The sequence below is a fragment of the Protomyctophum parallelum genome (genome assembly GCF_964188405.1).
Source record: "Protomyctophum parallelum genome assembly, chromosome: 21".
In the NCBI taxonomy this organism is placed as follows: domain Eukaryota; kingdom Metazoa; phylum Chordata; class Actinopteri; order Myctophiformes; family Myctophidae; genus Protomyctophum; species Protomyctophum parallelum.
The window spans coordinates 22589807-22617739 of record NC_139713.1 but is presented as its reverse complement, the minus strand read 5'-3'; the positions used below and the strand labels follow the sequence as shown (position 1 = coordinate 22617739).

Sequence of the window (27933 nt, the reverse complement as noted above, 5' to 3'; positions counted from 1 at the left end):
CATGTTTGTTTTTTGTATGTTATCAGTTTGCTGAGAGAACAGATGATGTAATGGAATTTTAAAAAGAGAAGATGTAACCAAACCATTCAAATTAAATGCAGAACTGCTGTGACATGAGTTTACTTTGACTTGTTAAATGTTGAATAAAATATAGACAAGAAAAAAAAAACAATGTCAAGTTGCATGTACTGTATAAATTGGCATCGGAAATCCAACCCGTGAGGCAATTAATCACCTATGGCCCAACAGTTTAAAAAAGTTCATCCCCATCCGAGAGTATCAGATTTGGATTTTGGGTGTTGATATTGTTTGGTTAATACAATTTATATTTCTTATTGACATGATCACAGAGATAATTCTATAACTTGTGTACTTCAATGTAATTCAAACCTAGGCTATACAATGTTTGTCTCCTGTACCTATCTATAGTTGAACACTTTTTGTTCTCTAATCCCCATTTTGTAGATTGGTCGGCTGTGTAAGCAAAGGGCTTTCATGTAAGCAAAACGCCGACAGAAAGCATCCAATTGAAAGCAGGTTGAATATAATTTAACATGTTCCTATTTGCAGACACAAAAACATGTCCACACTGGAAGAAGAAAAACAAAAACTAATCCTGCATAGATACGTTGAATGTTATAGGCAGGAAAGTTGTATTTTGTCTTCTGTCTATACAAAAGGTTAACAGGACCCAACAGCTCCGGTTGCATCTGCAAACAAAACGTCTGCACAGTCTGATGGACGTCAACCTGACGGTCCGTAAAGCAGCTTTACGGACCGTTTCTCTTCCTCCTCTTCAGAGCTTTCCACTCTCCCTCCTGAGTGGCCAGACTGCCAAACAGCTCCTTCACCTTCCTCTTCCTCTCCGCATCCCTGAGACACAAAACCAAACAAAAAGATTTTAAATAGGTAAAAAAAAAGAACATCTTGCGACACACAGACGCGTTTGTGTAGAAATGGTTTATACATTGTACAAAGAACCAAACGCTTTGCTTTGTGGGCAGAAACAAAGAAAAAAATTCTACACACTTCACGCCATGTTGTGAGCTTGTCACCATTTTTGATTTTCTTTTTAAAGCCTTCACTAATAATGACATGCCCAAAATAGGGACGCCAGGCTGAAAGTGGTGTTAAGATCTTTGTCTCTCCTTCCAGATTGCAGTATTGAATTTAATTCACACCTGGTCATGATCTCGCTGAGTTTCTCTCGGGCGAGGAAGCGCGAGTCCTTCCGGACCTCTCTCAGAGCTCCCTTGAACTCTTTCTTGTACTTGTGCTTCAGCTTTTCTCGCTCCCTCTCCTCTCGGTTGCTGCCTTTCTTCCTCCCGTAATCCAAACTGTTGATGAAAACATGCAGAAGAGTTTTTAAATGGCCACCCCTGGAAAATGATTATCATTAAAATAAACTCAGCCCTAGCCTAGCATGGCCAGAGTATCTCTGGTTTCCAGGCTAACGTGGAACCCTTAGGGCAGGGGTATTCAATTAGATTAGGCCGGGGGCCACAACTGTAGAATTATTGTGTGTGGGGGGCCGCACAGTGTGCGCGCGAAGCGCGGAAATTTGTGGGTTCTCAAAATGCTTTTTGTGCTCAAACACGAAGATTTATGTATATTTCCGCACAGTAATGAGCAGGATAATATGTCTATACAGGTATATGCCACCTTAGAATAGATGTAGGCCTAGACCTATTTGACAGTGCATAAACAGCATTGCTTTGACATTAACGACTGGACGGACGGACACACACACACACACACACACACACACACACACACACACACACACACACACACACACACACACACACACACACACACACACACACACACACACACACACACACACACACACACACACACACACACACACACACACACACACACACACACACACACACACACACACACACACACACACAAACACACACACACTCACTCACTCACTCACTCTGCTGTGGGCAGTTCAGAAACCCGTCCACGACCACCAGTGACATCATCGTTAGGCAGATTGTTTTTTAAACAAGATTTATTTACGTGAGAATAGTTTATCAGACTATAAAGATCAGATTACATAGAGCAGTGATTCCCAAAGTGGGGTTCGGGGTCCGGGGACCCCCAGGGTCCTGGAGGCAGTTCCAGGGGGTCCCCAGGGAAATGATGGTTTGGAACCAAATGGACCCTTATGGGTCTGTAACTGTAACTGTGTACAAATGGAACCAAATGGACCCTAACAGGGTTTATTATTGTGAGAATGATGGCTTCCATTTTCGCATTGCAACTTTTCAGGACTAGAAAGCCTGCAGTTTCTATTAGCTTGGATTCTCCATTGATGTCACTGTTGGGTGGGTTTCTGAACTGCCCACAGCCCTCCTATGTGACACAGACCGAGTAGAAAAAAACTTGTCATTTTATCATGATTATTAGTGAGGACCTATTATATGAAGTTAGGTTGAAAAGTGGTCCTGTAATGATTACCGTCATTATGGTAATCAAACATTTAATATCGCACACACCATACCTGTAACTTTTATTATCCCTCTTATTATTCTCAAAACAAAAACAAAAAAAAAAAAACTTTTTTTTCTTTTTTTCAAAATTCTTCCAGGGGCCACAAGGGGGCGCTCCGCGGGCCGCATGTGGCCCGCGGGCCGCCAATTGAATATCCCTGCCTTAGGGAGATATTCAAGTGGGCCCTGATCCAGGAAAAGGATGGAAACCACAGGCCTAGTTCAGTTCAATGAGCTTCAGAAGTAGGACTCTGGTCTGCTTACATTTCCACAAGCTTTGGCGTGAACATCTTCAGTGGAATGGGTTTCTTCTTCTCAAACACCAGAGGTCTGAGAATGCTGGGAGCTCCACTGATGCTTTCTAAGATCTCCTGGGTAAGCTCCTGGGACACAAGAACAGCATCGTCAACAAGAATAACCGATCTACAAGCTCACAAAGCGTTGCATGGCAACGCCATTGTACAATGGAATTAAATTAATGTATTCCAAAATAGATTTGAACCAATCTGTATGGTAGTGTGATAATATAACAACGCACACTCACACGCAGTGGTTGCAATTAGCCATAAGGACCACGTCACCCAATATCAACCATATCTTCATAGAATTTGTCCTCACTAATGTTGCTGCTCATGACAAGATGGTACCATTTCTGTCTACTCGGTCTCAGAGGACTGTGGACAGTTCAGACATCTGCCTACCAGGGACATCATCCGTAGGCACTAGGCAGATGTGTATTATTGTATTACAAATAACAATGGCTAATATAAAAGATGCAAGACTGGCTCAGATGCAAATTATATTATAATTTTGATTGAGAACGCTTTAAACGCACGTCGGCAGCAGCCGTCCTCAGAGCAGATTTTTTTTTTTTTTTGGGGGAAGAGAAAAAAATATCTGGGTCAGTATGGCATAATTTATTTTTGAGTGCTTTTGTGGTTTATGAGTTAAGTTGAATTTATAGCTTTATAGCTTAACCAAGGGCAGCAACCAGAGAAAGCGCACCTCGAACACTATTTTTACTGGGGAATTCTTCAAAATGAAGGCGCTAGAGACAAGTGCCAGCAGATACGGCTTACTCTAAATGGCATAATCATCCGTTCTTACCTCACGCTGGTCACGCTAAAGTCTCTCTAGAAGCGTTAATATTCCAAACGAGATGCTTCCTGAAGTCAGAAATGAAGACAGAACATTGTCCTTTTGGTCAAAACCATGGAGAGTTCCCTAGATTAGGAGTTAAGAGCCATTCTTTTGGAGCCGTAAACCAAGGAAGCTCTGAGAAGGAAGTGAAGTGGTCACGTGACTGGGCTGCGCCATGACACTTTCATGGACACTTTCATGGGAGCCAAACTACCCGGAAGTTTGGCAGAATGCATTTGAGTCAATGAGAGCTCACTGACCAGCTCATGAACAAACATTATTTATGAACAATTGAGACCTTTTGTAAATTAATCACTTCTGGAAAATAACAGAAGACATGTAACACATTATTGTCTGCTGTGTTGTTATTCGATGTGTACACTGTAATTTTTATAGAGGTATGGTATCTCTATACAAATAGAGATACCATAAAGTACAAAGTACATTTCTGAACGCACCAAGTATCGCGAGACTTCCCACCGTTTACTGTCTGGCAGCCAAATATCGCGATACTTCGGAGCCAGAAACGATACCTGCTGCTGTTTAGATCCTCAGATAAAATTATATACTGTGCACTCTGTGCACATCGAAAAGTAAGTGATTAGAAAACAACCTGTGATATGTCTTCTGTTATTTTCCAGAAGTGATTACTTTACAAAAGGTCTCAATTGTTCATGAATAATGTTTGTTATGAGCTGGTCCAGCCGGCTCCATTCACTGCCATGTATTCATTGCACTTCCTGTGTGAGTTTGGCTCCCATGAAAGTGTACATGAAAGTGTCATGGCGCAGCCCAGTCACGTGACCACTTCACTTCCTTCTCAGAGCTTCCTTGCCGTAAACAAGGAAGTGAACGGCAGTGCGCATGGATGAAACAGGCCCCTAGTGTCAAATCACTATCATACATATTCTGAAGAAAACCTGGAGACTGACATTTAGTAATTGGGTCTCATGATCAAAATAAGAACATAAATAATTTTGGAAAACTCCAACATGGACATATTTGTCCGTGTACGGACACATTGATAACCCCTGTACACAGCCCTCCTCTGAGACACGGAACGAGTAGACAGAAATAGTACCATATTAGGTGACAGTCGTTTCAGCTTTTAAGAATGCCCCGTCTCGTCATTCCTCCTGAGACTATTGCACTGACCTGTAAAACTGTCGGGTATGTTTTGACAGGAAGATGTTTTGAAAGTAGAGTTCCGATGGTCTGGAAGATGTGTGTAAATGAAAGCAGGTCTTTGTAGAGCAGGCAGGAGCGCTTCACTAGGTCCAGGCAGGTGGAGAGACAAGTCAATCTGCAGAGAGGCAATAACGTTTTAGATTTAATTACCGTCTCAAGCATCGGACATTTCCCAAATTAAATTAAAAAAACAACAATGTTCCTCTTGGTTATCCTGAAATGTTGAGACCAAAAAAAAGTATGTTTGTATCCTGTGCGTTGAGCATGATGTCATTTCAGTTGTGATGGCTGTGCAATTTGAGTTGTGACTAATCAAGACATTTGAATGATTCTGTCGGTACGGCGACAGAAAACGTCCAACTAGTTAAGACAGGATGTAGTTGGTATCCATGGAAAGGATGGGAGCGCCTGTGGGGGCACTATTGAACATGAACATTAACAACAGAGTTAACTAGAAATCCGAGCTGCCAACTTGCGCCATGCACACAAGTAGGCCGTAAATGGCCTACGCACAGGATACAAAATATAAAAAGTAAAGACGAAACGTACCCTAGCTACGTCACCATCAACAACCAATAATTAGTCACCATCAACAGTCAATTAGGGACCACCGAGGACAGGCCTACATACGGCATACCATTACATACATACTCAGCCGACCACAGTACTAGAGCAAGTAATAACACTCACTGTTGCAAGTTGGTGAATAAAGTCCCTTCCTTGAATAGATAAACAGACTGTGGCAGTTTCTCAATACCAAGAGCGCAAAGGAAGGATTTGTTGCCTCCTTGGAATTGATCTTTTCTTTTGTGTATATCGTCGACAGAAACCTCTCAATTCCATATATTTACTATTTTTGTAAATTATTCTTGCCATACTGACTACTTAATCAAACTACAGCGTCACACAAATCTATCAAAAGTAACAGATTCACAAGCTCAAAACACTACTAGATCTGCTACTTTTGAATGTGAATCCTGAAAAGCAATAGTTTTGGACATATGAGGTTTCCACCCGACAGACGATATACAGTATACATGTTTGTGTACTGTATACACACAATGCACAAGCGACTAATTTTTAACCATGTACCTTACGTTTACATTGCTCATATTAACCCATTCTGACCGGGCACCCATTTTGGTGTCAGCATCATGTTATGCTTTAGCTATTTAAAAATAGCAGATCTACAAGCTCATATCGCGCCACCGAGTGGCGCGATACGAGCTTGTAGGTCTGCTATTTTTGAAAAATCGAAGAGCGACGGACATTTCTAGAATCTGATCTCAGGTCAGAATGGGTTCGTCAGACCAGCGTGTGTCCAGTGGAAACCTCGTATGAATCTGATCTCAGGTCAGAATGGGTTAAGATACCAGTATCTGACGTTTGACGTGTTTGCAATTTCAAGAAAGGGAGACAAGGCAAATTGTGGGAGCTTGTACAACAAATAATTTCACCCTCTTTTGCTTTTTACATGAGTAAACTTGTAATGTGACAATAAAGTTGAATCTGTATACAACCCAACGATTTATTATACCTTTGCCTTACTTTCAATTCATATTCATGGTGAATTTTGACTGTCTTACTGTAAACCTTTCCAGCAGCTTCACAGTCGACTTGTTTTGTGATATTTGGGCTGAGGCCTGTTCATAACCCGAGTTGTGTCATGTGTGTATGTGATGCTAGAACCGTGCCCACACGCCAGCTGTCGTGTGAAAGCATGCTGGCTGCTCCGTCACAACAGCACACACATTTAGTTTGTACATAATGTACTTGGCTTGTACAAGGAATGACAGTAGTAAAGGCATAGCTACAATATGTCTTCAATCCATTTACAGTAGTAAAGGCATAGCTACAGTATGTCTTCAATCCATTTACAGAGGTGGCAATCATTGAAGTAGCACACTGCACCCTGTCCTTTCCCCGCCCACTTTAATGAATGTATTGGTGATATTAGATTTTTAATTAACCAAACCAATGCATTCTCACAAACGGATATAATTAGGCTATGTGTAATTAATATTAGCAAACAGATCTATAAAAGAGTTAGTGTCATTCAATACGAGTCTCTGGATTCATAATAATGAACCTCATTTGTATAGCACTTTAAAAAAAATTGATCGACAAAAGCACTTCACACAGCCAACAACATATAAAAACAACACAAATGGTGTGATTAACTTCATCAAAGTGCACAAAAAGGAATTCCTACCATGTCTAGGGATGGGAAGGCAGCATGACCCTTAACCGTCAGCTCCTCCTCCATTGTCCGAGCCCCTCCTGCTAGGATGGCCTGCATGACCTGGCAATTTTTTATCCCGCAATTTTTGCAACCCATTTCTTTTCACCGAGTGTCAATTGTCTATGTAATCCTGGGCACTACACTCCCTCTGTCAACCTGGGGAGAGCAACAGACTGACCCTCATGCTTCCTTCAATGCATGACAGGGGGCCAGGGGGAGGCAGTTTAGAGACCAGGATTACTGCATGTTTTTTTGTGAGGGTCTACCCTGGGGAGGGGAACACGGAGATTACACACAAAATCTACTCCACGCAAAAAGGCCCTTTCGCCAACCCCACCCAGGGTATAGGCACTGATGCCCCGGAGAAGAGAACACGCCCTCAGCACCCAAAACAACAAAAATGTTACCTGTGATGGTCTCTGTGTGAGTCGTTCTGGAAGTCCAGATGTTGCACAGCCGACAGCGACATCGGGCTCTTGGTCCAGCTGTGACAGGACAGCGGGTCTGACAACACCAGCAGCTCACTGGACCTCCCTGAGCGGGACGGCCTGAACGGTGGCACCACCGAAGAACCTGAAACACCACCAACACCTTGCATTTCAGCCGGTCATCTCTAGTGTGTAAGCTACCTATAGAGGTCCTGTCATCTCTAGTGTGTAAGCTACCTATAGAGGTCCTGTCATCTCTAGTGTGTAAGCTACCTATAGAGGTCCTGTCATCTCTAGTGTGTAAGCTACCTATAGAGGTCCTGTCATCTCTAGTGTGTAAGCTACCTTTAGAGGTCATCTCTAGTGTGTAAACTACCTATAGAGGTCATCTCTAGTGTGTAAGCTACCTATAGAGGTCATCTCTAGTGTGTAAGCTACCTATAGAGGTCATCTCTAGTGTGTAAACTACCTATAGAGGTCATCTCTAGTGTGTAAGCTACCTATAGAGGTCATCTCTAGTGTGTAAGCTACCTTTAGAGGTCATCTCTAGTGTGTAAGCTACCTATAGAGGTCATCTCTAGTGTGTAAGCTACCTATAGAGGTCATCTCTAGTGTAAGCTACCTATAGAGGTCATCTCTAGTGTGTAAGCTACCTATAGAGGTCATCTCTAGTGTGTAAGCTACCTATAGAGGTCATCTCTAGTGTGTAAACTACCTATAGAGGTCATCTCTAGTGTGTAAGCTACCTATAGAGGTCATCTCTAGTGTGTAAGCTACCTTTAGAGGTCATCTCTAGTGTGTAAGCTACCTATAGAGGTCATCTCTAGTGTGTAAGCTACCTATAGAGGTCCTGTCATCTCTAGTGTGTAAGCTACCTATAGAGGTCCTGTCATCTCTAGTGTGTAAGCTACCTTTAGAGGTCATCTCTAGTGTGTAAACTACCTATAGAGGTCATCTCTATTGTGTAAGCTACCTATAGAGGTCATCTCTATTGTGTAAGCTACCTATAGAGGTCATCTCTATTGTGTAAGCTACCTATAGAGGTCATCTCTAGTGTGTAAGCTACCTATAGAGGTCATCTCTAGTGTGTAAGCTACCTATAGAGGTCATCTCTAGTGTGTAAACTACCTATAGAGGTCATCTCTAGTGTGTAAGCTACCTATAGAGGTCATCTCTAGTGTGTAAGCTACCTTTAGAGGTCATCTCTAGTGTGTAAGCTACCTATAGAGGTCATCTCTAGTGTGTAAGCTACCTATAGAGGTCCTGTCATCTCTAGTGTGTAAGCTACCTATAGAGGTCCTGTCATCTCTAGTGTGTAAGCTACCTTTAGAGGTCATCTCTAGTGTGTAAACTACCTATAGAGGTCATCTCTATTGTGTAAGCTACCTATAGAGGTCATCTCTATTGTGTAAGCTACCTATAGAGGTCATCTCTAGTGTGTAAGCTACCTATAGAGGTCATCTCTAGTGTGTAAGCTACCTATAGAGGTCATCTCTAGTGTAAGCTACCTTTAGAGGTCATCTCTAGTGTGTAAACTACCTATAGAGGTCATCTCTATTGTGTAAGCTACCTATAGAGGTCATCTCTAGTGTGTAAACTACCTATAGAGGTCATCTCTAGTGTGTAAGCTACCTATAGAGGTCATCTCTAGTGTGTAAGCTACCTTTAGAGGTCATCTCTAGTGTGTAAGCTACCTTTAGAGGTCATCTCTAGTGTGTAAGCTACCTATAGAGGTCATCTCTAGTGTGTAAACTACCTATAGAGGTCATCTCTAGTGTGTAAGCTACCTATAGAGGTCATCTCTAGTGTAAGCTACCTTTAGAGGTCATCTCTAGTGTGTAAACTACCTATAGAGGTCATCTCTATTGTGTAAGCTACCTATAGAGGTCATCTCTAGTGTGTAAGCTACCTATAGAGGTCATCTCTAGTGTGTAAGCTACCTATAGAGGTCATCTCTAGTGTGTAAGCTACCTTTAGAGGTCATCTCTATTGTGTAAGCTACCTATAGAGGTCATCTCTAGTGTGTAAGCTACCTTTAGAGGTCATCTCTATTGTGTAAACTACCTATAGAGGTCTTCTCTAGTGTGTAAGCTACCTATAGAGGTCATCTCTAGTGTGTAAGCTACCTTTAGAGGTCATCTCTATTGTGTAAGCTACCTATAGAGGTCATCTCTAGTGTGTAAGCTACCTATAGAGGTCATCTCTAGTGTGTAAGCTACCTATAGAGGTCATCTCTAGTGTGTAAGCTACCTTTAGAGGTCATCTCTATTGTGTAAGCTACCTATAGAGGTCATCTCTAGTGTGTAAGCTACCTTTAGAGGTCATCTCTATTGTGTAAGCTACCTATAGAGGTCATCTCTAGTGTGTAAGCTACCTATAGAGGTCATCTCTAGTGTGTAAGCTACCTATAGAGGTCATCTCTATTGTGTAAGCTACCTATAGAGGTCATCTCTAGTGTAAGCTACCTTTAGAGGTCATCTCTAGTGTGTAAGCTACCTATAGAGGTCATCTCTATTGTGTAAGCTACCTATAGAGGTCATCTCTAGTGTAAGCTACCTTTAGAGGTCATCTCTAGTGTGTAAGCTACCTATAGAGGTCATCTCTAGTGTGTAAACTACCTATAGAGGTCATCTCTAGTGTGTAAGCTACCTATAGAGGTCATCTCTAGTGTGTAAGCTACCTATAGAGGTCATCTCTAGTGTGTAAGCTACCTTTAGAGGTCATCTCTAGTGTGTAAGCTACCTATAGAGGTCATCTCTAGTGTAAGCTACCTTTAGAGGTCATCTCTAGTGTGTAAGCTACCTATAGAGGTCATCTCTAGTGTGTAAGCTACCTATAGAGGTCATCTCTAGTGTGTAAACTACCTATAGAGGTCATCTCTAGTGTGTAAGCTACCTATAGAGGTCATCTCTAGTGTGTAAGCTACATATAGAGGTCATCTCTAGTGTGTAAGCTACCTTTAGAGGTCATCTCTAGTGTGTAAGCTACCTATAGAGGTCATCTCTAGTGTGTAAACTACCTTTAGAGGTCTTCTCTAGTGTGTAAACTACCTATAGAGGTCATCTCTAGTGTGTAAGCTACCTTTAGAGGTCATCTCTATTGTGTAAGCTACCTATAGAGGTCATCTCTAGTGTGTAAACTACCTATAGAGGTCATCTCTAGTGTGTAAGCTACCTATAGAGGTCTTCTCTAGTGTGTAAGCTACCTATAGAGGTCCTGTCCGGCACTGCCAGGTCCAGCGTTCCACACAGGAAGTTGATGAGCTCGGGCAGGAAGCGCTTGGAGAGGGACACGTATTCCACCGCCAAACAGCACAGTGCCAGGCCTGAAGTCACATCCTGCAGTGACCTCACTGGACACTAGGGGCACCATGCATGAACACAGATTAAAAGGGCATTTTGAAAAAAAAGATAAATGTTCATTCCTCACGATAAAAAAAAACTGGGTAAACTCAAATCTGATGGATTGTCTCTGTATTAATACGTGACTTCCTATACATGACTGAATGATTACGGCTAAATAGGTTCTAGAAAACAAAACGCTAATTGATTCAAGATAAAGAGACAAACACGGCACGTTGACCGCGAGAAGGTTATCTCAGGGAGACTGCAGACTCCCACACCATCCAATTATTTGTGAGACAATTAATCGTGAAATGTCACGGTCATGACCAGTGGTGGAAAAATAACTCAAATGTTAAGTAAAAGCATCAATACTGCAAAATAGAAACACTCCGTTACAAGTAAAGGTCCGGAATTAAAAATGTACTTGAGCAAAAGTACAAACGTAGTGCCATCAAAATGTACTTAAAGTACCAAAAGCAAAAGTACTGAAAATAGCAGATCTACAAGCTCACAATGCGTCACATTGCGGCGCATTGTAACTAGTAACTAAATTTTTCAAATAAATGTAGTGGAGCAAAAGTACAATATTTGCCTCTGAGATGTAGTGATGTAGAAATGAAAGTACTGGAAGTCGGAAATACACAAGTAAAGTACTACAAATAGCTCAAATTTGTCCGACCGTACCTTGTTGAGAGCCTGAGTGGTGTACAGCAGTGCAGGAGTGGTGGCCGGGTGTCTGAAGTCTGAGGTGGGGAACAACAGGGCCGTCACCTTCACGTAGATCACCTAATAATTACACAAACACACACACAATTTGTGGGAAAACTGTGGGACACTATAGCGAGATTTTAAACTAAAGTGTAGGCCTGTCACAATAATCATGTAATCTTCTAATCACAACTATTCGAGATAATCGCAATTGTTTTGTCATAATCGTTTCCATGTTGAAACATTTTCATACATTAAAAACAAAGCAACTTCAATAGCTGATCTACAAGCGTGTAGATCAGCCATTTCCAATAACACAATTAAATCATCAATCGCAATTATTTGTGTGGCAATAAATCGTCAACTTAAAATGTGGAATCGTGACAGCCCTACTGAAGAGCATTTTATTTTTTAATAGCTTACATCCTGGCCGGTGAAACCCACATAATTAACCAAACCAATGCTTCTCACATTAACCAATGCATTCTCACAAACGGATATAATTAGGCTATGTGTAATTAATATTAGCAAACAGATCTATAAAAGAGTGTCATTCAATACGAGTCTCTGGATTCATAATAATGAACCTCATTTGTATAGCACTTTTAAAGAAATGGATTGACAAAAGCACTTCACACAGCCAACAACATAAAAGAATAACACAAATGGTGTGATTAACTTCATCAAAGTGCACGAAAAGGAATTCCTACCATGTCTAGGGATGGGAAGGCAGCGTGACCCTTGACCGTCAGCTCCTCCTCCATTGTCCGAGCCCCTCCTGCTAGGATGGCCTGCATGACCTGGCAGGAAGCATCTGGAAACATCTGGCTCAGAGCATACAGCTGACTGGAGTGAGAGGAGGGGAGGAGCCAGAGATTAACGTGACGGGCCACGGAAAGAGAGACGAGTCACACTTTGATAAATACACTGTTGAAAGAATGAGAGTAGAGCCAGCAAGACTGACACATCAACACTGTTGAAAGAATGAGAGTAGAGCCAGCAAGACTGACACATCAACACTGTTGAAAGAATGAGAGTAGAGCCAGCAAGACTGACACATCAACACTGTTGAAAGAATGAGAGTAGAGCCAGCAAGACTGACACATCAACACTGTTGAAAGAATGAGAGTAGAGCCAGCAAGACTGACACATCAACACTGTTGAAAGAATGAGAGTAGAGCCAGCAAGACTGACACATCAACACTGTTGAAAGAATGAGAGTAGCGCCAGCAAGACTGACACATCAACACTGTTGAAAGAATGAGAGTATATACAGTATTTTACATACAGATATACACATATTGTGGCCAATATTCCAGTTTCTTTCTGACATCGGCAAATACACTGCCAACATGTCAAGATCTTTAACCACCTTTAACCCAGTGTGCCTATATTTTGTGCTTGTCAAGACTCATTATGGGTGGACATTTTGAAGCCTTTTCAAAAACAGCCGATTCTACAGGCGTACATTGGTTAGAATTGATTGCACCTGAAAATCTGGCATCGGCCGGCTGAAGTGAAAGAAACTCACGGTATGATCTTGTCGATGGTGGCGAGCTCGGGTGGATTCCTGGTGGCCAGCTCTCCCACATACTCCAACAAGAAACCAACCAGTTTCTGATGGGGACACAGATGGAAATCATGCAACAGCGTTCAGACATGTCGTTTCCACAACGACTGCTTACATCCACTTCCCCCATCATTACAATAAAACGAATAAATACGAAAAGATTAATGCATTATCATCCTCTTTTACAGTTTTCTATCCCCCAATGTGTAACCAGCTCAGTGGCCTTGTGGTTAGAGTGTTCGCCCTGAGACTGGGAGGTTGGGGGTTCGATCCCCGGCCGGGTCATACCAAAGACTGTAAAAATGGGACCCAGTGCCTCCCTGTTTGACACTCAGCATCAAGGGTTGGACATGTAGGGTGTACTTGTACATCAAGCTGCCTCACGCTACAGATACAGGAGATAGGCTCCTGCCATGGCTCGGCAAGGCTACTTACTTATCGCCCAATGTCTATTGCTTGTTTTGTGTCAGGCATGTTGTATATTTGTAGTGTTATTGTGGAATATGCAGTTTATGTACAGCTCTGGTGAGTGTAGAGTAGGCCAATAACGTGGAGGTAGTCAGAATAGGCGAGTGTGTAGTGGGCTAACCCAACTGCGCTGAGATGCGACAGGTACGTTCACAACTACTGTACAGTGCCTCGCTGTTTATAAAACCAAAACCCTTAGAAAAGCTTTCATAATGTCATACACAACAATTACCAAGGCTTTGTAAAGGTCTGCCAACCACTCCAGGTCCAATACTCTGTTGTCAATGTGAAGAGGTGTTTTGAGTCCTGTACCTTTGATGTGATGTTTGTTTTAGTTTTAGTTTGTGTGCTTCTTTTCTGTATGGTTTTGTTTGTTAAATGTAACAAAAATTAGGTTATGTCTGAGCAGGAGTGATTCTGATATATGCTGTATTGTGACTTGAACCTAATAAATTGTATTTAAAAGAAAAGCCAAATGCCATTTTCTTTTTATCCCACGATTTTGTAACCCATTTTTTCACCCAGTGTCAATTATTTAATGTAATCATGGGCGCGACACTTCCTCTGCCAACCTGGGGGGGGGGCAGTGGACTGACCATGCTTCCTTCTATGCATGAGGAGTCCAAGCTACTTTTCATCTGACGCGTGGAAGGAACACGTTATTCCAACCAGTTCCTCTCCCCTTCATCAGGCGCCCCGGCTGGCCAGGGGGAGGTAGTTTAGAGCCCAGGATTACTGCATGTTTTTGTGAGGGTACCTACCCTAGGGGACACGGGGAGAACATGCAAACTCCACACAGAACGGCACTTTCGCCAACTCGGGTATGGGCGCCGATGATGCGGAGGATGCCCACAGCGGGAATCGAACCCAGGCCCTTCTAGCTGTGAGGCGACAGCACTACAGACTGTGCCACCGCTGTCGTTTCCGTTTTCAACGGTGCTCGCGTGCGGGGGAGGGATGTGTGCAGACGTCTAGTGACACCGCTGTGCGTATACCTGCAGCTTGAGCTTGTTGCCCACAGCCAGACTGGGGTGGTTACACTTCTGCGTCCTGGCCAGTATGATGACCTGGTTGTCAGGGGAGTGTCCATGGAGCAAAGCCTTCAACTCACTGAACTTCTCTGGAGCTAGAGGACGACGAGAGTGGAAGAAGGGTGCAGCATAATTCTCGTCAAGACAAAGGAGGGAATCCTTTTTTTTACAAAAGATGGACTCATTTTATGTTTGTGCAAACTCAAAGTGCAATTTATGTTTGCAAAAAGCATCTCGGTATCCACATGGGGTGGATGATCTCAGACTTCATGTGACGTCACACAGTCATCTATGACTCCAACTGTGGGTAAGGTTTCAGCCCTTTGGCTTCCATTATAAAATGTAAGTTAAATATTTCAAAAAGGTATAAAATATAACTAGAAAAGCAGTTCCTGCAGAAGCTGCGTGGGCTTGCTGAAAACCCACAATGTATATGATGTACTGTACAGTAAAAATAATTATTAAAGCTGAAGAAAAAGTTGCAAAAAAGTACAACAAAAATGGACCATTGGCCCGGCTCCGTAATGACGGTTTGAATGTGTTATAGCAACCAATAGATAGCACTATGTGTGAACCTAGAAAGACCTGACCCTTCTTCTATTCACACAAAAGGCAGATTTAACGTTATTCTGAAAGACATGTAAACATGTAATGTACCTGTGAAGGTGTACGGTGGTTTGATCATGATGTCATAATGTGATGTCATAATTGATCATGATGTCATAATGTGTACGGTGGTTTGATCATGATGTCATAATGTGATGTCATAATTGATCATGATGTCATAATGTGTATGGTGGTTTGATCATGATGTACCTGTGAAGGTGTACGGTAGTTCTGCCATGGCCGCCTCCTGTCGGCTCTTCTTCTCTTCTTCAGTCAGACTCCTCTGGGCCGTGACATCACTCTGTGGCTCCTCCTCCTCCTCCTCTTCTCCTCCACTCTCCTTCTCCGAGTCCAGGTCTGAGTGACTGTCTTCCTCCAACTCCTCCTCCTCCTCATCATCATCTTCTACCTCTTCTTCATCTCCTTCATCTTCTTCTTCTGATCCTCCCTCCTCACATTCTCCGTCTTCACCATCATCATTTTCTTCCTCCTCCTCGTCGTCTCCCACGTCCCCCGACTCTTCCTCTATGTTCCACTTTCCGTCCTTGTAAGGAAATAAAGAGATTAAAGCTGCAACTCAAGACAAATTTTAACCCATTAACATTAACCCATTTAGAGGTTGAGTCTACAAAATGTCTTCTACATCCTGATGTTTCTATGTCAGAGGACCCCCAAAATGATTGTTGCAGTGACCCCCAGACGCAAATATACGAGTTAAAAACATTTGCTGTGAAAGAATTTATATTCAAAGATTTGCGACACTTTTTCAAGACATTTCAAAAATAGCTGATCAACAACCTTGTATGTAGATCTGCTATTTTTCAACAGCTGAAGTTTAAAATAATGGTTAAAGTGGTTAAACACACTATAGATGCGTTCCAGGAATTAATGGGTTAAAGCTGCAATGCAAAATTGATTTTAACCCATTAATAATAATAATAAACTTTATTTGTATAGCACTTTTCATACATAAATGCAGCTCAAAGTGCTTCACAGGGCAGGACACAAAAATAAAATACAATAAAACACAAGTAGTTAAAATGATAAAACAATAGCAGAGAACAAAACTGAATATAAGAACATAAAATAAATAAAAACACATAAAAGAAAATAAATTAAAAATAAAATAAAACTCAACTAAAAGCAAGGGTGAAGAGGTGAGTCTTGAGTTGAGATTTAAAAATGTCTACAGAGGGTGCGTGTCTGAGCTCGAATGGAAGTTTATTCCAGGCTGTTGGGCCATAGAAGCAAAAAGCTGCCTCACCATACTTTTTTGTGCACTTCTTTTTAGGCACTTCAAGTAGGCCAGCATTGGAGGACCTGAGGGGGCGGCTAGGGACATATCTAGGTAGGCAGTCACGGAGGTACGGAGGTGCGAGACCATTGAGAGCTTTATAGACAAGTAACAGAATTTTAAAGTCAATCCTAAAAACAACCGGAAGCCAGTGCAGTGATGCCAAAACTGGAGTAATATGTTCTCTCATCTTAGTTCTAGTTAAGACTCTAGCTGCTGCATTTTGGACAAGTTGTAATCTGTCAGTCGTTTTCTTAGGGAGTCCTGAAAAAAGTGCATTGCAATAGTCAAGCCGAGAAAAAACAAAGGCATGGATTAGCGTTTTTGCATCGTCCAAGGACAGATAGGCTCTGATTCGTGCAATATTTCTAAGGTGAAAAAAGGCAATCTTGGTAACATGATTAATGTGTGAATTAAAATTCAATTCAGAATCAATAATAATAAACGCATCTATAGTGTGTTTAACCACTTTAACCATTATTTTAAACTTCAGCTGTTGAAAAATAGCAGATCTACATACAAGGTTGTTGATCAGCTATTTTTGAAATGTCTTGAAAAAGTGTCGCAAATCTTTGAATATAAATTCTTTCACAGCAAATGTTTTTAACTCGTATATTTGCGTCTGGGGGCCAGGGGCCAATTCTACAAATGTCTTCTAAAATCCGCAGTTCTCACACTTTCAAGATTTGTGTTAAAAAATAGCAGATCTACAACTACAAGCGTGCATCGCAGCTCATTTAGCTTATGTGTTTTCATAAGTTCATTGACCCACATGATACATTTGAGCAACCCCATTTGAGTGTGGATGACAGAACCCTCATTGAGATCCACGTTGTAATCTTTCCCCAGACACATGGAATGGGGTCAGATGGGTAGTGATTGGTATAATCATTGGGACAGTCATTCTTCCTCTCACAAAGCAGAGATCTAGGAGTGCAACAGTTAGTCAACCTTTCCATTTCATCAGATTTTAAAACCCATTAAGAGCTGAGGCTGAGTCTACAAATGTTTTAATCCAATCTTATCTTAATATTATCTCCCGTGCCCTAGCCCCTAGACCCTCAAATCCTGGGCTGGCTCATAAATGTTACATATTAAGGCTTTTAACAACAAAACACTTACCTGATAGGCCAGAGTCTTCCTGTCGTCCTTGTCCAGGATGAAGCCATCATTGAGGTCATCAGCAGACATGTGGGTGCGAGTCTGCGTGCTGTCCTGGACTACATCTCCCAGCATCCTCCTCTGACGGTCCGCCTAAGAAGAATGACCAAGTAGAAACCGATTTGTACACAAACACTTTTAGCTGCGACACAAAAAAATATATTCATACTTAAATAGTGTGAATGACAATAGAACCCTCATTGAGATCCAAGACATAATCTTTCCCCACGGAATGGGGTCAGATGGGTAGTGATTGGTATAATCATTGGGACAGTCAGAATATACAGTACATGGGTTGCACAATATTGAAATGTTGGCCGATATCCAATTACCGATTATTTGCATGGTCAAATCGACTGTTGGCAACAACAATACCCCTGTTGTACAGTAACTGTGATTCTGGGTGCAGATGCAGACTTTTAACATTCTTATGACCTGATTTATAACTTTAGTAACTCTCTATAGACAACGTGCCAGTTGTGTGTTGACAGACCTCGAGTCTCTGCAGTCTCTCCTTGGTCTCCATGGCCACTTCCTCCGGGGTTTTCAGCTTCTCTGAAGGCTGGGCCTTCATCTCAAAGGCCAGCTCCCTCACCCGCATGTCATACTCATCCAGCTGGAGGGACAGGGAGAGGACACAAGTAGGGCTGTCATGTCACCAAAGAATTGTGTCTTTTGCGTTGTAACATAGTAATGCTAGTGCTACCAATACATTTGTATTTCCGCTTGCCTTTTAGGCTTCGTAATCACAGACTGCACAAGGCAGATATGACAAATACATTAAATGTGCAAAGAAATCACTGACACATTTCTATTTATTTTTTTTGCAATTTCTTACTTTCCAAAGGATTTACTAAAAATAAATAGTTGATCTGCTATTTCTGCCAATTTCAAAAAATGTTTGAAAATGTATGCACGTTTTTCAACATGGAAACGATTATGCAAACGTAATTGCAATTATCATACTATAAACGAGCGAATGTCTGTCTGTCTGTCTGTCTGTCTGTCTGTCAGAAACAAACACTTATCTCCTCATTGCCTGCACCAATCGCTCCCACTTTTCACACAGGCATTGACCATAATAATATGGAGGTCTTAACGAAGCCATTTTTCCAATAAGATTAATAATGAATTTATTAGTGAATAAAAACCTGTTTATTTGTCCGTGGTCTATCTCCGACCGAGCCACACTATTAGCACACATCTCTCCATGCCAAAATAAATCTGCACGCTCCCACAATCCAGCTAGGCTACTTTTTACCGACGCAACTGTCGTATTTACTGTACAGATATTGTTTTTACATCACCCATTTATATGAAATTATAATCCAACCCAGGGCGCAGTACCCCCCGCGGCCACCAGGGGGGTACTGAACAACTCATCTCCCCATAAATGCAATTACTACACTACTAACATGACAATGACTGTTTGAGACTTTCAGTTCTATGTATGACTATGATGTACTGTTTTTCCATTTCCAGTGAACAAGTCTATATTAAAGCAATTCTTCCTCAAAATACATATATCAATAATATGATATATTACATCACATTACCCACACTGTACATTTGGGAATACCTGTGCGACAGCCCATACTTTCTGTGCTGCATGTCAAACTGGGGTCTTTCATACTTTTCAAATGGGGGTCTGTGGGCTAATAAGTGTACATTTTACAGTCCTTGCCATGAAAACATTTCCCTACCATGCATTTATACAAATATTTTCATGTTATAGTGCTGTTTCTATTCACACAAAAGACACAAATATATTATACAAGTTAAAATGAAGAGCAATTAAATATATTTATGGGGGGCAATAGTCCATACAACGGGTAAGGACTATGTATATTAATACAATAAACAAGCAAAAGGGCATTGCCTGACCATGGATCACACCAAAGGACCTGCAACATGACTGAGGAACACGTTCCACTTCAAATCATATTTATCCAACTGATTATTCATCTTAAAGGATAACCTCTCCAAAGCAGCCACAATACCAAGCTATCAATGGTATACTTATGATTGTACTGCAGCATTTTCTTGCAAAAGAAACTACAGTAGCCTACTAATTAGCCTACTTTTGTGCCCAACCTAACTTCCCAAGACCATCTGTAAACAATTCCCCGTTCCCCCCTATCAGTAATGTGATCTATTACAACACATTACCCACACTGAACATCATTTGCTGTTCATATATTCAGAACGGGTAAGGACTAGTCTCAAATAATTACAATTAGGCGATTATGCAATAATTGTGACAGGCCCTCGACACAAGACCACAACAATGTGAAGCCTGCCAGCCGCTACACAATACAATACATTATTATATAGAGGTTACAGTAGGTACAGCAGTGATCCTCAAAGAATATATTTTTTAAGGACCCATCCCCGAGTTTAATATACATTAGGCCACTGGTTCCCAAACACCCATTCCGTGACCCATTTATGTCCCTCGATTTTCCGCACCAGAATTCGAAATGAGCCTTCACACGACGCGCCGTTTCGGACAATACGCAGTAGGATTTGTTTTAATCGCAGTAGAACATTCTGGTGTGAAGGAGACCTTATAGACCAGGTTACATTATAAAGTGCAGCAAAGTCATATGAAACTAACTGTGAATGACAGAACCCTCATTGAGATCCACGTTGTAATCTTTCCCCAGACACATGGAATGGGGTCAGATGGGTAGTGATTGGTATAATCATTGGGACAGTCATTCTTCCTCTCACAAAGCAGAGATCTAAGGATGCAACAGTTAGTCAGAGATGGAGATGTGCGTGCTTCCTGTCGTATCCTATCCGCAAAAGTTAGTCAACCTTAAATCATCACTGATTAAAAAAATTCAGACAAAATAGTACATGTACAAAAAGTACATTTGCATTTTGCAATGCTGAATTTAGAACATGTTACATAGTCAAGTGCAGCAGAGTCGTATGAAACTAACTCAGGAAGAAAATAAAGAGAAAAAAACCCCACAACAAATCAAGTGCTTGAATCAAAGAATCTCGGGCCAACTGAGGGGTTTTTCAGGGGGGAGCCCTAGTATTCAGACCCTGAACTAGACCTGGTCATAGTACCTTGGGTTTGTCGTCCTGCCGGTCAGAGGGGCCTCCTCCTCTGCAGGGGTTCTTGTGTGCCAACAGAGAGCGGATGCTCTGCCACTCCTGGTCCAACTTCTCCGTCAGCTCGTGAGTCTCCTCCTTGTGAGCCTGACGCTCCCGCTGAGGGAAGGAAGACGATGAACGGTTAACACAGTCGTTCATATAAAGTTATCAACTCAAACAACTTCTCATTTAGCTCAAGAAAACACCATTTGTTTGGGAGCATTCCATCCCCCACCCCCGTGCATGTTGGTACATTTGAGCAACATTTGAGTGTGACTGACAGAACCCTCATTGAGATCCACGTTGTAATCTTTCCCCAGACACATGGAATGGGGTCAGATGGGTAGTGATTGGTATAATCATTGGGACAGTCATTCATCCTCTCACAAAGCAGAGAGATCGAGTACAACAGTTAGTCAACAAAATATAAATAGGGATTAATGTTACCGGAAAATCAGATTTTGTACATATATATGCAGGGGAAACAATATTAATCGACAAAGTAAATGATGTAATATTATTAATCAACCCTATGCATTATTAGTGAGGTGATGTGAGCATGTCATCTAACCTTCTCCTGTTTAGACTTCTGGATGAGTTCCTCAATTAGTTCTTGTCTGGATTTGGCCTTCAGACTTCCTCCTCTTCCTCCCCCCTCCTGCTCTCCTGGGGTCTTCTTCCTCAGAAGACCACCCCCACCGCCGAAGTGGGACGCAGTCAGCTCAGCTAGTGGACACAAAGAGGCAGGTTAGTCACTGTAAAAATTAAAACATAGTCAGTCATGAAAGTAAGGTATTCTCAAAATAGTAACTGCCTGTCAATAATTAGATCAGGAATGCAAGAGTTAAGCATTACGTGTTCAATTTATTTATAGACAGCTATGCGTGTCCCTGTGTCTATCCGGGCACGAAAATAGCGTTATAGCGTTTGTTCACCACCAAGTGTCACTGTTGCACAGCCTAACACAGACACACACAGGCCAGGGAGGAGGGCGTGTACAATACAGTACTGTACTGTACAGTACCAATCACTTCAGACGGGTCTGTTGTACATCTGTATTATATTTACTTTATTCAGGACCCCAGAAAGACTAGAGGCTCATCTCACTCACCTGACAAGGAGCCCCTCTCCTCTGGTTCGTCGTCACTGTCTCCTAGATGAGTGAACTTCTCCATCTCTGCCAACGACTGGCCGTAGTGAGTGAGCTCCTCCTCCTCATTCAGGTTGTAGATGTCCTTCTTCTCATGAGTGCGCTGAAAGTCATTGGACAATTAATTAAGCATAGAAAATCCAATAGGGTTCCTGTGGTTAATGGCAGGTAGGGCTTAAAATATATTCAACAGACTCAAAATCTCAGGGAAAGATGGAAGATACACGACATGAAAACAATGTGGGCTTCCCATTTCTCAACCAAGGACACGGCCAATTGTGTTCATTGGAGGCTACACTGATGATTCAAACCTAGCCTTGCGTAAAGATACCAATATCACTGTGTGGCACTGGCTATTAGTCTCGTCCCACTAAGTATTAGTTTTTTTCCCCCTGCAATGTCCCGTTGTCAGGCGAATCTGGTTGGTTCGTCACCACTGTGGCCATGAAGTCCTCCCACAATTGAGAGGGGCCAGACTTAAGGTCATTACACACTGGCGAATTAGCGACGCCATTTATTCGTGCGAATAATTGGCATTTTTTTTTAAACCAATTGAAGTCAATGCAAGCTTCCACATCAGTGGCGAATGTGCGACAGTTTTCGCTCTTTATTTGTTCGCTCTGGTGTCGAACTTTGCAGACATTCGCAGGCGAACTGCAACACCTCTGACCAATCAGAATGCAGCCCAAACTGCGTTGCTGTGTGTAAACAGCGGCGTACCGTACAGTAGCTGTCAACAGAGCAGCAGCCGGTCCGGCTAAGCAGGTCGGGATAGCACAGCAGCACACACTGTTGCACACATCCCCTCCTACAACTCTGTTGAGTGTGTGTGTGTGTGTGTGTGTGTGTGCACGTGCGTGCGTGGACATGGCACATGGGTGTGCTAACAGCAGCGAGCAACGGGCTCTGCCAAACTTTGGTCTGTATGTAGGGTTTAATTCAAATCCAAATTGACTGACATCACCCCATTTATAATTTTATTTTCGATCCCAAATGACTCTGGACCACATCACGGTAGTGAAGAAGACAAGAAGTGGTGGAAAGGATAGTAGGATATACCAATACAAACAAAAGAGGTATTAGCGCACGCTGCACACCAATAGTGAGGAGGTGCTGACCACGGGACGGGAGACAAACTTGTAAAGGAAGGAGAGGTTGCACAGCTCGTAGTCACGAATCACGATACAAAAAACTTCTATTAAAGACCAACGCTTCTCTTCAGGGTATGAAAGAAAGGATACCAATTCTGACATAACGCAGGAGAAGAGGAGTGGAGGGGTGGCGAATATAGTCGCACAATACGCGTCACATTTATATGTGTACAGACGCGACTAAATTCGCCGGGCAAATATTTCGCATTTGCCCGCTTATTCGCATCACGTCGCTAATTCGCCAGTGTGTAATGACCTTTAATCTGCCTGGGGCGATATGCATGGCATAGGCAGATGAAGGCTGGCTATGCGAGACTTATTCGAACCCCTAGTCTTCATGGTAGTGAGCAGCATATGTCTCCCCGTGCCAGCCAGACACCCTACCTACTGTATGTGTAACGTAGTGGCCAATGCACATTGCACACATTCCACATATTGTATCCAGATTCAGCATCAGTAGATTTGACTCACCTGTCTCTCCAAGGCAAATCTCTGCAGGATCTTCTCCTCTGGTTCCATCTTGGAATCATACTCCCCAAACCTTTTGTCAACGAATTTGTTGGACTTGTTCTTGGATTTGTATTCTTTCAGAAGCGTCTCCTTTCTCTGTGGATTATGACAAACATTCTGTGATCTCTCACCAAAAAAAAGCTGGAAAAATGTATGTTACTCGTTTTAAATCTTAAGCCCATGTTGCAACGACATTTGAGTGTGAATGACAGAACCCTCATTGCGATCAAGTTGTAATCTTTCCCCAGACACATGGAATGGGGTCAGATGGGTAGTGATTGGTATAATCATTGGGACAGTCATTCATCCTCTCACAAAGAAAGAGAACTAACAGTTAATCAACCTATTAGCGATTGAAATATAAAATATTATTTATTAGCAAAAACACTGAAAAGAGAAAATAGCTACATCACAGTGGAACTTGTACATTGGCTATTTTTCGCACAACACAAAGTATAAAATAGACAAACAATTGCATGTGTTTTACACAGGTTAATCGAATAATTATTAACCTACATTACATGAACAGAATCAATTAATCTGGTTAACCACTCAAGTTCTGTATAATAGTACTTCAAGTGCATTCATCTGTTCTGATTAATTGAAAATGGATGACCCTTAATGTAAGACCCTTTTGTGCTTCTGGTTATATGCTTTTAGCAGATTTTGTATTGACCTGTACTTTCATTGAACTGTACCCATTCTACAAACTATTAATACAATTATCAATCAATCCAATGCTACACCCATTAAAGTGACTTTCTTACCTTGTTGATGGCTTTGGATCGAGACACACCAGGCAAACCGACGTCATGCTTTGTTTTTCTGCCCAAGATGTCAAATTTCTTCCTGTTGATTTTCACCTCAAACGGGTTGTTCTTGATCTGAGTGGAGGTCTTGGTCTTACGAACCTTGTCAGCAAGACTCGCGTTGCTTTTCTGGGGCTTTTTCTGTGGCTTTTTCTGTGGCTTCCCCATCTAGTAATAATATTGAAATAAAGCAGAAAAGTAGTCACAAATATCTACTACTACAGTATGTCTCTGTAGCATTAGCTAACATTTGCAAATGACCACTAATAATCACTGTCGTGACTGATTACAGTTAAACTAGTAAATAAATGTAGCATTGACAACTTAGCACTGTCTCAGCAAAACAAATCCCAAATACAGAATGTGCTTGTGGTGCCTACCTTGTGGTTTTGTTGAGAAGTTTCCTAATTGCAATCCAGATTATTGTAGAAAAGTTCTAATAGTAACAATATCCCAACATTAACCTTTAAAATCCATCATTTATTCTCCTTTCCACGCTGTTTCAAGAATCCAGCGTGCATGGACATGGAGCTGCTGGCTGGGTTAAAGTTCAAATTAAAGAGCGACTTGAGTCGTGAGAGTTTGAAGTGAAAATCTTGCAGCGCCTCTAATGGTGGCTAAAAAGAATGACTCCCCTAGCCAGCAGTAGTACTATTTTATGCAGGTCAGTTCCGTGATCTTCATATAATTATGGAGATCCAGGTGATGATAGTCAGCTCCACATATGGAGATCCATATGTTGTACCAACTTGGTTCATTTGCAAGTCTGAGTCGCGGCAACCACAGTGGTTGGACTGACAACCATATATGGAGATCTAAGGGTCTCCATGATGTCACGAGCTGTGACCATATATGGGGGTGTGATATATATGAAACATATGGAGGCAAGGGTGACGCAACGAACGGGAACTGTAGGTTTTCATAGTAAATCAACTACATGACGTCATAGTAATTTACTTTGCCATTGACTTCAATGGGGATAATAATGAGCCAACAGGGCAGAAAATAAAGAAGAAACATCTCCGGCACAAATCACATTCCTTGCCAGGGTTGGCACCATATTTGGGCAATGCTGGTGTGTCACATGACACCACAAATTACATTTATATAAGGCGCAGGTCACACATGAACCCGACATGTAGGTTTTAGTTGCTGTAGAAATGTCAAGCGCAGTGATCAGATATCATAAGGATCTGTCCATTCTAGCGCCGGATCCCGATGATCTAGAGGATGTTTACAGCAGATTCAAGAAGCTGCAGCAGGAGCTGGAGTTCCTGAAGGTGCAGGAGGAGTACATCAAGGACGAACAGAAGAACCTGAAGAAGGAGTACCGCCACGCCCAGGAGGAGGTGAAGAGGATACAGAGCATCCCGCTGGTCATCGGCCAGTTCCTGGAGGCCATAGACCAGAACACGGCCATCGTGAGCTCTACGGCGGGCTCCAACTACTACGTGCGCATCCTGAGCACCATCGACCGGGAGCTGTTGAAGCCCAACGCCTCCGTGGCCCTGCACAAGCACAGCAACGCCCTGGTGGACGTCCTGCCCCCGGAGGCCGACAGCAGCATCATGATGCTGACGTCCGACCAGAAGCCCGACGTCATGTACGCCGACATCGGAGGGATGGACATACAGAAGCAGGAGGTCAGGGAGGCCGTGGAGCTGCCCCTCACACACTTTGAGCTCTACAAGCAGATCGGCATCGACCCGCCCAGGGGCGTCCTCATGTACGGGCCTCCGGGCTGTGGCAAGACCATGCTGGCCAAGGCCGTGGCTCACCACACCACGGCTGCCTTCATTCGCGTCGTGGGCTCCGAGTTCGTCCAGAAGTACCTGGGCGAGGGACCTCGCATGGTGCGCGACGTCTTCAGGCTGGCAAAGGAGAACGCCCCCGCCATCATCTTCATCGACGAGATCGACGCCATCGCCACGAAGCGTTTCGATGCACAGACCGGAGCCGACAGGGAGGTCCAGAGAATCCTGCTCGAGCTTCTCAATCAGATGGATGGCTTTGACCAGAACGTCAACGTCAAGGTGATCATGGCCACCAACAGGGCAGACACGCTGGATCCGGCGCTGCTGCGTCCTGGACGTCTGGACAGGAAGATTGAGTTTCCCCTTCCAGACCGCAGACAGAAACGCCTGATCTTCACCACCGTGACGAGCAAGATGAACCTGTCTGAAGAGGTGGACCTGGAGGACAGTGTGGCCAGGCCAGACAAGATCTCCGGGGCCGACATCAACTCCATCTGCCAGGAGGCCGGCATGTTGGCAGTGCGTGAGAACAGATACATCATCCTGGCCAAAGACTTTGAGAAAGCTTACAAGGCGGTTATCAAGAAGGATGAACAGGAACACGAGTTCTACAAGTAGACCTACAATACATTCTCTAACAATTTCCCTCTTTGGGGACAAAGGCAAGGCATTCAGACACCGTTTGTTTTGATGTACACTGTACAGTATATGATTGTCTATCTATAAAGTATCTGTGGTGGATTCCCTGACAGACCCTATAACTTGCATTGATGTTGGACTTTGACGTACCATCTCTTAGAGCCTTCTGTAGATCAAAGTCAATGGACCTACATGGGTGACTTCAACATACAGTACATGATCATGAAACAAAGGCGCCCCTCACTTCACACGAGTGTGATTTTTTTTAGGTGGGGCTCTATTTTCCTTTTAGACGTAGAGTGACAGGAGGCCAAGGACACAGACATCTTTTTTTATGGAGACGTGTCCCCAGACCTATGCCCAAATATGGAGCTTTTTGTCTTTACCAGCAATCAGTCCCTAATAATATCATAGGGTCCTGACTGAGCAGTGGCTGGCTACAAAATATTCTCTAACGTTTCATCCATTATATTTGATTTGATTTAATTTATGTAATTGTTTGCAACCAACATGCAAAGAAGGTTAAAGTCAATTGAAGGTTAAAAAAGAAGTCACTTATTACCACTGTGGTTCCCATACATAAATCGACAGACATTGACTAACATACTCCACATTGTTCTAACAAAAGCCAATAATAAAAACAAAGGAGCTACTTACATCATTACTCTGCTACCCTCTGAAGTTAGCCAATATTTAACTTTTAAAAGTGCTTGGGGTGGGAACTCCTGCGAAGTAAATGTCCAGTTTTAAATGTATACTTGAGTAAAAGAGTACAAAGGTATTGGCATCAAAATGTAGGCCTACCTTAAGTACCAAGAGTAGAAAGTACTCGCTATGCAGAATGTCCCATTTAAGTTTTCAAATGTGTAAAAATTGTGAGCTCACAATGCATTGTGAGCTCACAATTTGTAGATCTGTTATTTTCAAATGGCCAAAATGTATATAGGGCTGGAGTGTTTAATGTACACACACACACAAACACACACACACACACACACACACACACACACACAATATATATACACCGGTATATATATTCAATCAACCAACCAAAAGATGCAATGATTGCATTTCAGATAACTACTAATGTCCACTAATAAGTAGAAATAAGGTACCTGCACTCCG

At 42.5% G+C, this 27933-nt stretch overlaps 2 protein-coding genes across 2 annotated transcripts; one reads left to right on the top strand and one right to left on the bottom strand.

Annotated features, from left to right (window-relative positions):
* Nucleotides 1-104: 104 nt before the first annotated feature.
* nop14 (NOP14 nucleolar protein homolog (yeast)) lies at nucleotides 105-24933 on the bottom strand. The gene is made up of 19 exons (XM_083794417.1): nucleotides 24796-24933; nucleotides 24374-24583; nucleotides 23568-23702; nucleotides 21907-22048; nucleotides 21367-21521; nucleotides 20769-20912; nucleotides 18181-18303; nucleotides 17649-17780; nucleotides 15443-15776; nucleotides 14591-14721; nucleotides 13089-13174; nucleotides 12268-12403; nucleotides 11534-11635; nucleotides 10711-10864; nucleotides 7485-7650; nucleotides 4803-4950; nucleotides 2772-2890; nucleotides 1182-1337; nucleotides 105-873 (listed from the first exon to the last, which is right to left on the bottom strand). Exons 2-19 carry the CDS (start codon nucleotides 24581-24583, stop codon nucleotides 771-773), a joined length of 2676 nt encoding a protein of 891 aa, XP_083650543.1. The 5' UTR covers nucleotides 24796-24933; the 3' UTR covers nucleotides 105-770.
* A 642-nt stretch (nucleotides 24934-25575) lies between these two features.
* Nucleotides 25576-26787, top strand: LOC310878881 (26S proteasome regulatory subunit 6B-like; the record flags this gene model as incomplete). Its single annotated transcript, XM_083793297.1, has 1 exon — nucleotides 25576-26787. The coding sequence occupies one exon, from the start codon at nucleotides 25576-25578 to the stop codon at nucleotides 26785-26787; it is 1212 nt and encodes a 403-aa protein (XP_083649423.1).
* Nucleotides 26788-27933: the final 1146 nt, after the last annotated feature.

Excerpts from the sequence above, each read along its gene's own strand:
- nop14 (XM_083794417.1), bottom strand. The coding sequence starts at position 24,583 with ATGGGGAAGCCACAGAAAAAGCCACAGAAAAAGCCCCAGAAAAGCAAC. Across the intron at positions 18,304-20,768 it reads GGCAGGACGACAAACCCAAG|CTGGATGAGTATGACATGCG; the intron begins GTACTATGACCA and ends CTGTCCCTCCAG. Across the intron at positions 13,175-14,590 it reads GCAACAAGCTCAAGCTGCAG|AAACTGGTTGGTTTCTTGTT; the intron begins GTATACGCACAG and ends TGTCCCCATCAG.